Genomic DNA, 16,324 nt, shown 5'->3' with positions numbered 1-16,324 from the left:
CATGTTTGTTTATGTGCATGTGGCCCTGGGTTCAGTCTCTGGCACCACATGGGAGCACCATGGACAGCACCAAGGATGCTTTGTGGGTGATGAAACTGAGCAGTCATATCTCTCCTCCTCCTCTCTTTACCTTTCTCTCTCTCCCTACCTTGCTAATACTACAGATTCAAAATGAGTCACTCCAGAAATGGTTTTAAAAGGTGTTGTGACATTAATATTTTTTAAATGTAGTTGATTATCAGCTGCCAGATGCCAAACCTGAGAGCAGCATCAAGGCTGGCCTTCAGGACACCTCTGGGAACTCAGTGCCTCTTGAGGGCGTCTCCATCAAGGGGAAGATCATTGACTTTGTAGCCCAGGTATGCTTTTGGTGACTTTAGGACACTGAAGTTAATGAAGGGAAACCACCAGTGAGAAGTTGCTGGCCATGGCATTAAAGAAGGCATCATGCCTTTTACCACTATCTTAACAAAGCTGTGTTGCTTCTTCAGTCAGTGTGTGTAACACTTCTGGAGAGATATGTGTGGACCACTTGAACCTGCCCTGCACTGCTTCTCATCACATAATGTGGACTCAGGGATCACTACTATGTAGAATGTTCTGCTCACCCCTTCCCCTCCCGTCCACCCCTCCACTCCTCCACCCCTTCACCCTTACCCCAGCCAAGGATGGGAATATGAGAGACATGAACTTTTCAGAGAACTTACAGAGGGCTGAGGAGATAGCAAAATGGTTATGGAAAAGCCTTTCACACCTGAAGCCTGATACCCCCAGGTCTCAGGTTCAATCCCCAGCACCACTGTAAGCCAGAGCTGCACAGTACTCTGGTTAATAAAGAGAGAGAGCTGGGGAGATAGCATAGTAGTTATGCAGAGACTCTCATGCCTGAGGCTCTGAGGTACCAGGTTCAATCTTCAGCACCACCATAAGCCAGAGCTGAGTAGTGGTAGAGAGGGAGAGAATTGAAAGAAGCTTAAGTGTGTGTGTGTGTGTGTGTGTGTGTCTGTGTGTGTGTGTGTCTGTGTGTGTGTGTGTATGCCGAGTGCAAGTGTTGCTCCATATGGTTTCATCAAGCACACGATATGTTTTGTTTTGTTTTTTTCCCCTGCAGGTCATTGTTTTTCAGACATACACAAATCAAAGTTCTGTGCCTATTGAAGCCAAGTATGCTTTTCCTCTGGACGAGAAGGTAGCAGTGTGTGGCTTCGAAGCATTCATCAATGGGAAACACATAGTGGGAGAGGTAAGGGAGGCAGGGAATGTCTCCTGGTGACTCTACTTTGGTTTTAGAATTCATGTCCCAAGGGCCAGGTGGTGGTGCACCCAGTTGATCGCACACATTACAGGCCATAAGGAGCCAGGTTCGAGCCCCTGATCCCCACCTGCAAGGGGGAAGTTTCATAAGTAGTGATGCAGGTCTGTAGGTGTCTCTCTGTCTCTTTTTACATTTTTTATTATCTTTATATATTGGATAGAGATAGTCAGAAATCTAGAGGGAAGGGGGAAATAGAGAGGAGAGAGACAGACACCTGCAGCCCTGCTTCACCACTTGCAAAGCTTTTCCCCGCACTGATGCCTTGAACCCTGGTCCTTGCACATTGTAATATGTGCGCTCAGCCAGGTAGGCCAACATACAGCCCCTTTCTGTCTCTCTCTATGTCTGTTTATCTATCTATCTATCTATCTATCTCCACCTCCCCTCTCAATTTCTCTCAGTCCTATCAAATATAAAATAAAAAAATAATAATTTGTCCAAATCCTTGTGATCTGGGCCTCCATAGCTCAGTAGCAACCTTATAAAACAGTTGTGTTGTTGGAAGAACCAAGCGCTTACACAGTCATCCTCCACTCAGCCGTTCCCACCTGAGAGGCTAGTTTCTGTCCCAGCCTATCCTGTCCTTGCTCCGAAAGGGAGTGGTGGCTCAGTGGTGAAGGGCAGGACCAGCAAGCATAAGCTCCTGAGTTTGATCCATGGTACCTACATGCCAGAGTTATGTTCTGGGCTCTTTTTTTTTCTAAGAAAATAAATTATTATTTTTTTCTTTTTATGATTTTATAGGGGGCTGGTAGTTTATAATATAGTTGTTGACACATAGGGACAATTTCTCATTTCCTCATAATAAATATTTGCAGAACACTCTCACCCCCAATTTAGGTCTTTTTTCATCATCATGTACCAGGACCCCAAAGCCATCTCTCCCCAGCCCCATTCCTGTCCCCCTTGCCCAGAGTCCTTTGCTTTGGTACAATTTATGAATCAACAAGATAAGTGTGCATGTGATGCAGGTTTGAGCCCAGTCCCCCATTACATTTGGGGGAAGCTTGGTGCTGTGTTCTCTTTCTCTTTCTCCCACTGTCTATCTCTCTTTTGCCGTCTGAAAAAAGTTGGTCTGGAGCAATGAAGCCCCAGCAACAATGACTATTGCTATTGACATTTCACCTGTGAAAGCTGCAGTCACTTCTGATGTTCTGACTGGTGTGAATATATCTTTCCAGGTCAAGGAGAAGGAGGAAGCCCACCGGGAGTACCGAGAGGCCGTCAGCCATGGCCACGGTGCCTACCTGATGGACCAGGATGCTCCGGTACGCTCTCACACTGTCCACGTACCAGCTAGCAATTGATCTCAAACTTGAAAGTCATGCTAGGAGTGGCCTCGTGTGTGTTGTTTCAGGCCCTGGAGTCATTTTGATTTGTAGTGGAAGCAGAAAAGGGTGGGCAGTGGCACACCTGATTAAGCACGCAAAGTACTATCTGCATGGACCTGCACAAGGATGAGGTTCAATCCCCCAGCTCCCCACCTGCAGCAGGGAGTCGCTTCACTAAGTCGGTGAAGCAGATCTGCAGGTGTCTATCTTCCACTCACCCTCTCTTTCTCCCCATCCTCTCTCAATTTTTCTCTGTCCTAGCAAATAAAATGGAAAAATTTGGCTGCCAGGAGCAGTGGATTTCCAGTGTTGACACCAAGACCCAGCAATAACCCTGGAGGTAGAGAGAGAGAGAGAGAGAGAGAGAGAATAAAAGAGAGGGCAGGAGTAGATAGCATAATGGTTATGCAAAGAGACTCATGCCTGAGGCTCCAAAGTGCTGCCCCCTACCACACATAAACACACACACACACACACACACACACACCACACACACCACAAGCCAAAGCTGAGCAGTACTCTGGTAAAAAAAAATAATAATTTAAATAAAAGAGACCACAGCACCAAAGCTTCCCTCAGTGTGGCAGGACCTGGGATTGAACCTGGGTTGCATACATGGCAAAGTAGCACACTATCCACTGGTGCTAAACCTAATTCTTTCCCCCAAGGTCTCCCTACTTCTATTTCTACCCCCCATGGGTTTTAGAGTTTGGGAGGCAGGAGCAGAGGATACAAGTCTGTAGTTGGTGACAGAAACTAGTTTGGTGACCATAGTGGGTATACAGGAAAGAGCTCAGAGGAGGGTGGGGATGGAGTCAGTGATGAGAGGAGTGGGGCTGTGGAGTGGGAAGATTGGGTGGGGCTCTGCTAACAGGCTGGAGGCTGTGGGGGTGTGGCTTAGGCTGTGTGAAATGCAGTATGGGGGTGTCCAGTTCAGGTGCCCAGGAGCCAGGAATGTGGTGGGCATGGGATCTGGACATCCTTGAAGGCAGCAGCTCCTGGATGCAGCCTGGGAGCACCAACCTGGAGGAGCTGTCTAGGGGCAACCGAAGGGGGTGATGGAAAATGCCTGGGCACACTGTCCTGAGGAAGCTTAAGTTTAGTGGGATAAAATGTTTTTAATATTTATTTATTTATTGGATAGAGACAGAGAAAATAGGACTGGGTGATGGCACATCTGGATAAACACACATGTTACAATTCTCAAGGACCCAGGTTCAAGCCCCCAGCCCCCACCTGCAGGGGGAAAGCTTTGCAAGTGGTGAAGCAGTGTTGCATGTATCTCTTTATCTCTTTGTCCCTCTCTATCACCCCCTTCCCTCTCAATTTCTGGCTGTCTCTCTCCAGTAAATAAATAAAGATAATTTAAAAAATGTAAAAGAGAGACAGAGAAATTGAGAGGAAGCGGGGAGGGAGAGAAAGAGAAAGACATCTGCAATACTGTTTTACCACTTGTGAAGCTTCCTCCCTGCAGGTAGGGACCCGGGGCTTGAACCTGAATCCTTGAATATTGCAACATTGTGCACTCAACCAGTTATATATCATCACCTGGTTAAAAAAAAAGTGTGTTTTTTTTTTAAAAAAATGAGACACAGAGGCAAGAGAGGGAGAGGGAGAGGAAGAGAGAGATGGGAGAGAGAAAGAGAAGATTCCTTTAATGCAGTGGGATGGGGGTGGGCTCAAACCAGGGAAGCAAAGCAGCACACCAGCCAGATGTGCTATTTCACCAGCACAAACCCAGTCCCATCTAAAATGATGTGTTTTCCTTACCATATATGCAAACCAGAATCAAGCCTGGCCCCCACCACACTGAAGGAAGTTTTGGTGCTATGGTCTTTTCACTTTTTCTGCTTCTCTATTTCTGTCTAAAAAAAAAAAAAAAAAACCAAAATAAGAGTCATTAGGATAAAGTCCAATAAAGAATCTTTGCCAGGGGACCAGGCAGTAGCACACCTAGTTAAGCACCCATAGTACAAAGTGCAATGACCAGTGCAAGGATCCCTGTTTCAGCCCCTGAATCCCCACCTGCAGGGAGGTCACTTTACAAGTAGTAAGGCAGGTCTGCAGGTGTCTGCCTTTCTCTCCCTCTCTCTGTCTTCCCCTCCTCTCTCAATTTCTCTCTGTCCTACCAAATAAAATGAAAAAAAAAAAAAAGGCCTCGAGGAGCAGTGGATTTATAGTGCTGGCACTGAGCCTCAGCAGTAACCATGGAGGCAAAAAAAAAAAAGGAAGAAAAAGAAACTGTCTAATGTACTGTAGGCAAATTTATATTGGTCTACCTTAGACAAATCCATAAACTAAATTTTACTACATTTTTTTAAAAAAAATTATTTTTTTATTAGATAGAGACAGCCAGAAATTGAAGTGGGAGATAGAGAGGGAGAGAGACAGAGCAACACTTACAGGCCTGCTTCACCTATTGTGAAGCTTTTCCCCTGTAGGTGGGGACTGGGGGCTCGAACCTGGGTACTTGCACACTATAACACATACACTCAACCAGGTGCACCACCCCCTGGCCCCATTTACTACATTCTGAAATCAGGTCACATGGAACAAGGTGAAATGTCCATGAAGAGTAATTAATATTTAGGAGTCTGCAGTCAGTTCATGAAGTAGAGTGCATAATTCACCATTGGTGAGAAGTTTTATACTGGGGACACCACATGGGAGCACCACATACAGGGTAAGTTTCATAAGCAGTAGAAGAGTGCCATGGTTAGTGTCTCTCCTCTACCTTTTTCCTTCATTATCTGCCTATCTCCCTCTTGCTCTTTGGTATGAGAGAGAGACAGAGAGAGAGAAACTGACCTTTGGGAGTGGTGGAATCATGCAGGTGCAAAAAGCCCTGGCAACAAAAATGAATTAAAACAAAGTTAAATAAAACTAGAATCTGACCAGGAAGGTGGTTCAGGGGCTGAGTGCCTGCCTTGCATATGTGAGGTCCTGAGTTGTGGTGCTCCTCAGCACCATATGACAGCAACAAGGAGAAGTCTGTGGGTGGGGCAGGAAGATAGCATGGTTCTACAAAAAGACTTTCATGCCTGAGGCTCCAAAATCCCAGATTCAGCTCCCCACACCACCATAAGCCAGAACTAAGCAGTGCTCTGGTCTCTCAATAAAATAAAACAAATGGAGAGTTGGGCGATAGCACAGTGGGTTAAGCGCTGGTGGCGCAAAGCACAGTGACTGTCATTAAGGATCCCAGTTTGAGCCCCCGGCTCTCCACCTGAAGGGGAGTCGCTTCACAAGTGGTGAAGCAAGTCTGTAGGTGTCTATCTTTCTCTCCCTGTCTTCCCCTCCTCTCTCCATTTCTCTCTGTCCTATCCAATAACAAATGACATCAATAACAACAGTAATAACTATGACAATAAAAAAGCAAGGACAACAAAAGGGAATAAATAAATATAAATAAATAAATAAATTTTAAAATAAAAAAGTAGTCCTTGGGTGATAGAGCAGTGCTTTGCTCTCTTTCTCCTTCTTTGTCTCTCTGTACTCTGTCTCTCCTCCTCCTCCTCTTTCCCCCCTCCTTGTTAATTATAGCTCTGGCTTATAGTGGTGTAGGGGATTGAACCTGGGACCCGGGAATCTCAGGGATGAGAATCTGTTTGCATAACCACTATGCTATCTCCACTCCCTCTCTTAGTCTTAAAAATAAAAGGGGAGGGGGGCCGGGCAGTAGTGCAGTGGGTTAAGCATACAAGGCACAAAGCATAGGGACCAGAGTAAGTATCCCGGTTTGAGCCCCTGGTTCCCCACCTGGGGGGGGGGCGTCGCTTCATAAGCGGTGAAGCAGGTCTGCAGGTGTCTATCTTTCTCACCCCCTCTCTGTCTTCCTTTCCTTTCTTGATTTCTCTCTCTCCTATCCAACAATAATAGCAATAACAAGAACAACAAAAAGAAAAAAATGGCCTTCAGGAGCAGTGGATTTGTAGTGCAGGCACCAAGCCCCAGTGATAATCCTGGAGGCAAAAAACAAAACAAAACAAAACAAAATAAAATAAAATAAAAGGGGAGGGGGGAGAAGCTGACCCAGGTTTGAGCCCAGCCCTATTGCATTAAAGGAAGCTTTAGTATTGTGACCTCCTTCACTATCTCTGTTTCTCTCTCTTTTTGCCTCTCTATCTCTATTAAAAAATAAATACAATGCTGCATTTGCTGTGGAAGAAAAAAAATCAAGTGGGAGCAGAACCATGTGGGCACTGGTGGAATAGGGACCAAGTGGTGTGCTAGTTGAGAGGCTTTTGTAGGGCTATGAGGACAGATGCTCCTTGGGCAGCTGGTACTCTGCCAGCCCCGAGGTAGACATCATTGAACAACAATCACCAGACTTCTCTATATGTCACCAATGGTGTCACCTTGTATATCAATGTACTATCTTTTGAGTTGCAAGCTGAGAAACTGTTTCTACTGCAGGACCTTTTCACTGTGAGTGTTGGGAACTTGCCACCCAAGGCCAAGGTTCTGATCAAAATCACCTGCATCATGGAGCTCAGCATCCAAGGCTCTGCCGCCATCTTTTTCTTGCCAGCCAGTGTCGCCCCCTGGCAGCGGGACAAGGCTCTGCATGAGAACCTGCAGGTGTGTATGCCAAGAATAAGGTCAAAAGAATGATCCTTGTGGGGCTGGGCAATGGTACACCTAGTAACTCGCACACATTACCATTGTGAGGACCTGAGTTCAAGCCCCCAGTTCCCACAATTTGACATTTATATATTTCAACACATGTAACATTAGTAAAATTGAAAGTAGTAAGAGAAGCTCAGCAGTCATATTGTCACTTTTTAATCATTTAAACACTTATGTATATAGTCTGCATGGATGCCATGAGAATTTTTTTTTCCCTCCAGGGTTATTGCTGGGCTTGGTGCCTGCACCATGAATCCACTGCTCCTGGAGGCCATTTTTTCCCCCTTTTTGTTGCCCTTGTTGTTGTAGCCTCGTTGTGGTTATTATTACTGCCATTGTTGATGTTGTTCGTTGTTGGATAGGAGAGAGAGAAATGGAGAGAGGAGGGGAAGACAGAGAGGGGGAGAGAAAAATAGACACCTGCAGACCTGCTTCACCGCCTGTGAAGCGACTCCCCTGCAGGTGGGGAGCCAGGGGCTCGAACTGGGATCCTTACACCAGTCCTTGCGCTTTGTGCCACATGCACTTAACCCATTGCACCACCACCCGACCCCCGCTGTGAGAATTTATATAAGCATAAGGGTGAAAGTCAGAGAGGGAATTTTAAGTCATTCTTGATTTTTGTGTGTGTGTCCAAAACTACTGGTTAGTGTTCCAGTATCTATCATAGAAGACTGTCTCCTTTGAATATTGTCATATAAGTTTTGTGCACACATGAATATGTGTCTCTTCATATATACATAAGGTCTATAAAGTGTGTATGTGTCGAGGCCAGGTGATGGTGCACCTGGTTAAGTGCACATGTTACAGAGCACAAGGACGCAGGTTCAGTCCCCTAGGTCCCACCTGCAGGGAGGAAGCTTCATTAGTGGTGAAGCAGGGCTGCAGGTGTCTCTCTGTCTCTCTCCTTGTCTATTTCCCCCTCCCCTCTCTATTTTTTTCTGTTTCTATCCAATAAGTAAATAAAGAGTCATGTTTCCAAAAATAAATAAATAAAGTGTGTATGTATACCAACAAACGTAAAATTGAAAGCCACTGCTAAATCCTGAAATCTGCTGTTTCATGAACTAATGCCTTTTGATTCACTAATCCACACTGAAACTAGCCATCTGACTCCTAGTTTAGATTGTAACCTTGGAAGCATTATGTTCAACCTAGAGTCTCTTGGTGAAGCCTAACAAGTAGTAAGTTAGACATATGTTGATATATGTTTTCTTTTAACAGAGTACAGTAGAGAAGATTTGTGTAGAGGAAATAGGAACAGAGCAAAGGTTAGTATCTAAAATGCAAAAGTACTCACTCAATGGGCATTTAATGTAATGGTGTTGAAATCATCATTTAAAAGCATATGACTGGGGGGCTGAGCGGTAGTGCAGCGGGTTAAGCACACCTGGTGCAAAGCACAAGTGCCAAGTAAAGATCTCAGTTCGAGCCCCTAGCTCCCCACCTGTAGGGAGTCGCTTCACAGGCGGTGAAGCTGGTCTGCAGGTGTCTATCTTTCTCTCCTCCTCTCTGTCTTCCCCTCCTCTCTCAATTTCTCTCTGTCCTTTCCAACAGCAACAACTATGGCAACAATAACAACTACAATAAGCCAGACAACAAGGGCAACAAAATGGGAAAAAATGGCCTCCAGGAGCAGTGGATTCGTGGTGCAATAGCATAATGGTTATGTAAATAGACTTTCATACTTGAAACTATGAGGTCACAGGTTCAATCCCCAGCACTACCCTCAGCCAGAGATGAGCAATGCTCATGGCAAGATGTAAAATTGTGCCCTTGTACCAACAACACAGTTAGTCTCCCAAGTTTTTTTTTTAAAAAAAGTAATTTTAAAGATAAAAGTTTCTCACTGGCATGGCAGCAAAATAGTTCATCATGATAGTGTGTTGGCTTTGAATGACAGGTTTGAGCCCAGCCTCCCCTAAATTAGAGGGAGCTTTGGTGCTATGGTGTCTTCCACTCTCTCTGTCTCTCTGTATCTGTTTTCTCTCTTCCGTACAAAAGGTCAGTCTGAAGCAGTGAAGCCCCAGTGATAACAAAGCAAAACAAAACAAAAAAACTAGGAGAGCCAGTCAGTAGTACACTGGGTTAACTGTACACAGTGCGAAGTGCAAGGATGCAAGGATTCTGATTTAAGCCCCCAGCTCCCCACCTGCAGGGTGGTCGCTTCACAAGTGGTGAAGCAGGTCTGCAGGTGTCTGTCTTTCTCTTCCCCTCTGTCTTCCCCTCCTCTCTCAGTTTCTCTCTGTCCTATCCAACAACAATAGCAGCAACAACAATAATAACAATAATGGAAAAAAGATGGTTGCCAGGAGCAGTGGATTCATAGTGCAGGCATGGAACCCCAGTGATAACCTAGAGGCAAAAAAAAAAAAAAAAAAAAAAAACTAGCTCACCTGGGAGTGTGTCTGCTTTCCCATGAGTGTGACCCAGTTGTAAGTCTGCCCCCTACTGCACTGTGGGATGTATCAGAGCTATGATGTCTTTCCCTTTCTCTGTCTCTTTCTATCCAAAAAAGTCAGCCTAGAGTGGTGAAGCCCTGGTGGTGCCAACAAAAACAAACAAATAAATAAATAAATTATATGAAACAACCAAAAGTAATTCTTTCACATTTTCAGTGTTAGACTAAGACAATTTTCTCTTCCATTCTGACAGCTTCTTTTTGGAGATGTCCATTGAGATGCCCACCGTGATCAATTTCATTTCTAGTGAGACACATCAGCTGAAACAAAAGGTTAGTAGAGATTTACTTTATTTAAGAGTTCTTATTTCAGCACTAGTTTTATTTTATCAAATTAGTACATGCATAGGGTTTGTTTTTTTTTTTCTTTGCCTCCAAGGTTATCATTGGGGCTTGGTGCCTGCACTATGAATCCACTGCTCCTAGAGGCTATTTTTCCCCTTTTTTTGCCCTTGTTTATCACTGTTGTTGTTATTATTGTTGTCATCGTTGTTGTATAGGACAGAGAGAAATCGAGAGAGGAGGGGAAGACAGAGAGGGGGAGAGAAAGATGGACACCTGCAGACCTGCTTCACCGCTTGTGAGGCGACCCCCCCACCACCACCACTGCAGGTGGGGAGCTGGGAGCTCGAACTGGGATCCTTGAGCTGATCCTTGCTCTTCGAGCTGTGTGCGTTTAACCCTCTGTGCTATTGGTGTTTTTTTTTATAATTTATTTCTTTATTGGGGAATTAATGTTTGACATTCAACAGTAAATACAATAGTTTGTACATGCATAACATTTCCCAGTTTCCCATTTAACAATACAACCCCCACTAGGTCATTTATCATCCTTTATGGACCTGTATTCTCCCCACCCACCCACCGCAGAGCTTTTTACTTTGGTGCAATATGCCAATTCCATTTCAGGTTCTACTTGTGTTTTCTTTTCTGATCTTGTTTTTCAACTTCGGCCTGAGAGTGAGATCATCCCATATTCATCCTTCTGTTTCTGACTTATTTCACTCAACATGATTTTTTCAAGGTCCATCCAAGATCGCCTGAAAACGGTGAAGTCACCATTTTTTACAGCTGAGTAGTATTCCATTGTGTATATATACCACAACTTGCTCAGCCACTCATCTGTTGTTGGACACCTGGGTTGCTTCCAGGTTTTGGCTATTACAAATTGTGCTGCCAAGAACATATGTGTACACAGATCTTTTTGGATGGATGTGTTGGGTTCCTTAGGATATATCCCCAGGAGAGGAATTGCAGGGTCATAGGGCAGGTCCATTTCTAGCCTTCTGAGAGTTCTCCAGACTGTTCTCCACAGAGGCTGGACCAATTGACATTCCCACCAGCAGTGCAGGAGGGTTCCTTTGACCCCACACCCTCTCCAGCATTTGCTGCTGTTACCTTTTCTGATGTATGACATTCTCACAGGAGTGAAGTGATATCTCACTGTTGTCTTGATTTGCATTTCTCTGACAATCAGAGACTTGGAACATTTTTTCATGTGTTTCTCGGCCTTTTGGATCTCTTCTGTGGTGAATATTCTGTCCAAGTCCTCCCCCCATTTTGGGATGGGGTTATTTGTTGTCTTGTTGTTGAGTCTGGCAAGCTCTTTATATATGTTGGTTATTAAACTCTTATCTGATGTATGGCATGTAAAGATCTTCTCCCATTCTGTGAGGGGCCTCTTGGTTTTGGTAGTGGTTTCTTTTGCTGTGAAGAAGCTTTTTAATTTGATGTAGTCCCATAGGTTTATACTTGCCTTAGTCTTCTTTGTAATTGGATTCGTTTCATTGAAAATGTCTTTAAAATTTATGCGAAAAAGAGTTCTGCCAATATTTTCCTCTAAGTATTTGATAGTTTGTGGTCTAACATCCAAGTCCTTGATCCACTTGGGGTTTATTTATTTATTTATTTTATTTTATTGGATAGAGTCAGAAATTGAGGAAGGGCAGGGGGTAGCACAAAATGCGCAAATGCATAGCACAAAATTCAAGGACCCGTGTAAGGATCCTGGTTCAAGCCCCCGGCTCCCCACCTGCAGGGGGGTCACTTCACAAGTGGTGAAGCAGGTCTGCAGGTGTCTATCTTTCTCCCCCCTCCCCGTGTCTCCTCTCCTCTCTTGATTTCTCTCTATCCTATCCAACAACAATGACATCAGTGGCAACAATAACAATAATGACAACACAAAAACAACAACAAGGGCAAAAAAATGGGGAAAAACTAGCCTCCAGGAGCAGTGGATTCATAGTGCAGGCACTGAGCCCCAGAAATAACCCTGGATGCAAAAAAAAAAAACAAAAAAAAAACAAGGGGGAAGGGAAGGTAGAGAGGTAGAAAATGAGACACCTGAAACACTGCTTCATAGTTCATGAAACTTTCCCCCTTCACACCAGGGGCTTAAACCCAGGTCTTTGCACATGGCAATATGTGCACTCAACCAGGTGCATCACTGCTCAGACCCCTTCTGCACAGGGTGGTAAAAGTTAAATAATACATAGCCCAAGAGGTGGTACAATAGACAGAGAAAGAGCTGAGTTTGATCCCTGGCATCACATATACCAGAGTGGCACTCTGCTTCTTTCTTTCCTCCTCCTTTCTCTCTCTCACTAATGAATAAATAAATCTTTTTTTAAAGTAAAAAAATAATTAAATAATACTAACAGCAGCTTGTTTGGTTCCATCCTACATCTTCCCAGACCAGCATCCAGAGAGAATGAGCCATTCTAGGGAGCCAGGCAGTGGCATACCCAGTTAAGCGCACATAGTACCATGCACAAAGACCCAAATTCAAGCCCCCACTCCCTACCTGCAGGGGGCATACTTCATGAGTTTTAAAGCAGGTCTGCAGGTGTCTGTCTTTCTCTATCTACCCTCCCCTCTCAATTTTTCTCTGTCCTATCAAGTATAATATAAAGGAAGGAAGGGAGAGGGGGAGGGAAGGAGGAAGGAAGGAAGGAGGGGAGGGAGGGAGGGAGGAAAGGAAGGAAGGAAGGAAAGAAGGAAGGAAGGAAGGAAGGAAGGAAGGAAGGAAGGAAGGAAGGAAGGAAGGAAGGAAGGGAGCTAAATGACTATTGGGAGTCGTGGATTCATAGTGCTGGCACTGAGCTCCAGTGATAATCCTGGTGACAATAAAAATAAAATAAAATAAATACTGCTGTTCCTCAAAGTTTTAAATCCTATTTTTATTGCTTTCTCTTGATTGATTTATTTCAGAAATAATCTTTCCACTTCCTGTTAGGTCAGATGAAAATTTGACTCTGTGTTCACTCCACTGACATCTCCAATTTCTCTCCTCATTCCAAATTTTACATCACATTTTCTTTTCTAAATGTCAGTGTTAAATTACTGTGAGTATATAAATGATGTTTTTTTTACTATATAACCAATATGAAGACATATCCTTTATTTTTGGTTCACTTTGACATTTTATATAGTATTTCTTTTATTTTTTAATTTTCTTAAATATTCCCTTTTGTTGCCCTTGTTATTTTATTGTTGTAGTTATTATTGTTGTAGTTGGCTAGGATAGAGAGAAATGGAGAGAGGAGGGAAAGACAGAGGGGGAGAGAAAGATAGACACCTGTAGACCTGCTTCACCACCTGTGAAGCGACTCCCCTGAAGGTGGGGAGCCGGGGGCTCAAACTGGGATCCTTACACTTTGTGCCACCTGTGCTTAACCCGCTGCACTACCACCCAACTCCCTTCTTTTATTTTTTAAAGGCCCTTTTTAGTTGATTCATTATATAGGAAGACTTTTAAAATACACATCAATTAAAACCCCTTTTGAGGGACCAGATGATAACTCACCCAGAAGACTACACACATCACCGCATGAGGACCTAGATTCAAGCACCCTCAAGGGAAAAGTTTTGTGAGTGATGAAGCAGTGTTGCAGGTATCTCTCTGTCTCTTTCCTTCTCTATCACTCCTTCCATCTTAATTTCTGGCAGTTTCTTTTTTTTTTAATAATTTATTTCTTTATTGAGGAATTAATGTTTTACATTCAACAGTAAATACAATAGTTTGTACATGCATGACATTCCCCAGATTCCCATTTAACAATACAACTCCCACTGTGTCATTCATCATCTTTCATGGACCTGTATTCTCCCCACCCACCCACCCACCCCAGAGTCTTTTACTTTGGTGCAATATGCCAATTCCATTTCAGGTTCGACTTGTGTTTTCTTTTCTAATCTTGTTTTTCAACTTCGGCCTGAGAGTGAGATCATCCCATATTCATCCTTCTGTTTCTGACTTATTTCACTCAACATGATTTTTTCAAGGTCCATCCAAGATCGCCTGAAAACGGTGAAGTCACCATTTTTTACAGCTGAGTAGTATTCCATTGTGTATATATACCACAACTTGCTCAGCCACTCATCTGTTGTTGGACACCTGGGTTGCTTCCAGGTTTTGGCTATTACAAATTGTGCTGCCACGAACATATGTGTACACAGATCTTTTTGGATGGATGTGTTGGGTTCCTTAGGATATATCCCCAGGAGGGGAATTGCAGGGTCATAGGGTAGGTCCATTTCTGAGAGTTCTCCAGACTGTTCTCCACAGAGGTTAGACCAATTGACATTCCCACCAGCAGTGCAGGAGGGTTCCTTTGACCCCACACCCTCTCCAGCATTTGCTGCTGTTACCTTTTCTGATGTATGACATTCTCACAGGAGTGAAGTGATATCTCATTGTTATCTTGATTTGCATTTCTCTGACAATCAGAGACTTGGAGCATTTTTTCATGTGTTTCTCGGCCTTTTGGATCTCTTCTGTGGTGAATATTCTGTCCAAGTCCTCCCCCCATTTTGGGATGGGGTTATTTGTTGTCTTGTTGTTGAGTCTGGCAAGCTCTTTATATATATTGGTTATTAAACTCTTATCTGATGTATGGCATGTAAAGATCTTCTCCCATTCTGTGAGGGGCCTCTTGGTTTGGGTAGTGGTTTCTTTTGCTGTGAAGAAGCTTTTTAATTTGATGTCGTCCCATAGGTTTATACTTGCCTTAGTCTTCCTGGTAATTGGATTCGTTTCATTGAAAATGTCTTTAAAATTTATGCAGAAAAAAGTTCTGCCAATATTTTCCTCTAAGTATCTGATAGTTTGTGGTCTAACATGCAAGTCCTTGATCCACTTGGAATTTACTTTTGTATTTGGTGAAATACAGTGATTCAGTTTCATTCTTCTGCATGTTTCAACCCATTGTTTCCAACACCATTTGTTGAAGAGACTCTGCTTTCCCCATGTAATAGTCTGGGCCCCTTTGTCAAAGATTAGATGTCCATAGGTGTGGGGCCTCATTTCTGGGCTCTCAATTCTATTCCACTGGTCAGTGTGTCTGTTCATGTTCCAGTACCAAACAGTTTTGATGACAATGGCCATATAATACAGTTTGAGATCTGGGAGTGTGATTCCTCCAGTTCTGTTCTTTTTTCTCAAGATTGTTTTGGCAATTCTAGGTCTTTTCTGGTTCCAGATAAACATTTGTAGCATTTTTTCTATTCTCCTAAAAAATGTGCTTGGGATCTTGACGGGGATAGCATTAAATTTGTAGATGGCTCTGGGTAATATATTCATTTTGATGGTGTTAGTTCTTCCAACCCATGAACATGGAATATCTTTCCACTTCTTTGTGTCTTTTTCAATTTCTTTGAGTAGTGACTCATAATTTTCAGTATACAAGTTTTTCACTTCTTTGGTTAGGTTTACTCCTAGATATTTTATTGTTTTTGTTGCTATAGAAAAAGGAACTGATTTCTGGATTTCAATTTCTTCTAATTTCTTTCAATTTCTTCAGTTTCTTAGTGTTTGCATAGAGGAATGCCACTGACTTTTGAATGTTAATTTTGTAGCCTGACATCTTACTGTATTGCCTGATGATTTCCAAAAGCTTCTTGCTGATTCCTTAGGTTTTTCCATGTATACTATCATGTCATCTGCAAATAAGGAGAGTTTGACTTCTTCTCTTCCAATCTGTATGCCTTTAATTCCTTGCTCCTGCCTGATTGCTATGGCAAGAACTTCCAACACTATGTTGAATAGTAATGGTGATAGTGGGCAGCCCTGTCTAGTACCTGATCTGAAGGGAAATGCTTCCAGTTTTTCACCATGGAGTATGATGTTGGCTGTAGGTTTGCTATATATAGACTCACTATCTTGAATTTTTCATCTATTCCCATTTTTTGTAGTGTTTTGATCATAAAGGGATGTTGTATTTTGTCAAAGGCTTTCTCTGCATCTATTGATATGACCATGTGGTTTTTGGTCTTGCTTTTGTTGATGTGGTGGATCACATTGATTGATTTACGTATATTAAACCAACCTTGCATGCCTGGGATAAACCCCACTTGGTCATGATGAACAATCTTTTTGATATACTGCTGTATCCGGTTGGCTAGAATTTTGTTCAGTATTTTCGCATCTATGTTCATCAGAGATATTGGTCTGTAATTTTCTTTTTTGGTTGTGTCCCTGTCTGCTTTTGGTATCAGGGTGATGTTGGCTTCATAGAAGCTGGCAGGGAGTATTCCAGTGTCTTCAATCTTCTGGAAGACTTTTAAAAGTAGAGGTATTAGTTCTTCTTT

The 16,324-nt window shown here is 43.2% G+C and overlaps 1 protein-coding gene across 1 annotated transcript in view; it reads left to right on the top strand.

Annotated features, from left to right (window-relative positions):
• PARP4 (poly(ADP-ribose) polymerase family member 4) overlaps positions 1 to 16,324 on the top strand; it is a 123,899-nt gene that overhangs the window by 56,919 nt on the left and 50,656 nt on the right. The window contains exons 16-21 of the mRNA XM_060193512.1: positions 232 to 359; positions 1,112 to 1,243; positions 2,497 to 2,583; positions 7,063 to 7,227; positions 8,500 to 8,546; positions 9,931 to 10,009. Coding sequence (XP_060049495.1) covers positions 232 to 359; positions 1,112 to 1,243; positions 2,497 to 2,583; positions 7,063 to 7,227; positions 8,500 to 8,546; positions 9,931 to 10,009 — 638 coding nt within the window. The remainder of the gene's footprint in view (positions 1 to 231; positions 360 to 1,111; positions 1,244 to 2,496; positions 2,584 to 7,062; positions 7,228 to 8,499; positions 8,547 to 9,930; positions 10,010 to 16,324) is intronic.

The sequence above is a fragment of the Erinaceus europaeus genome, chromosome 7 (genome assembly GCF_950295315.1).
Source record: "Erinaceus europaeus chromosome 7, mEriEur2.1, whole genome shotgun sequence".
Lineage (NCBI taxonomy): Eukaryota > Metazoa > Chordata > Mammalia > Eulipotyphla > Erinaceidae > Erinaceus > Erinaceus europaeus.
The sequence above is the reverse complement of the archived record's forward strand: the minus strand, read 5'-3'. Positions and strand labels throughout refer to the sequence as shown.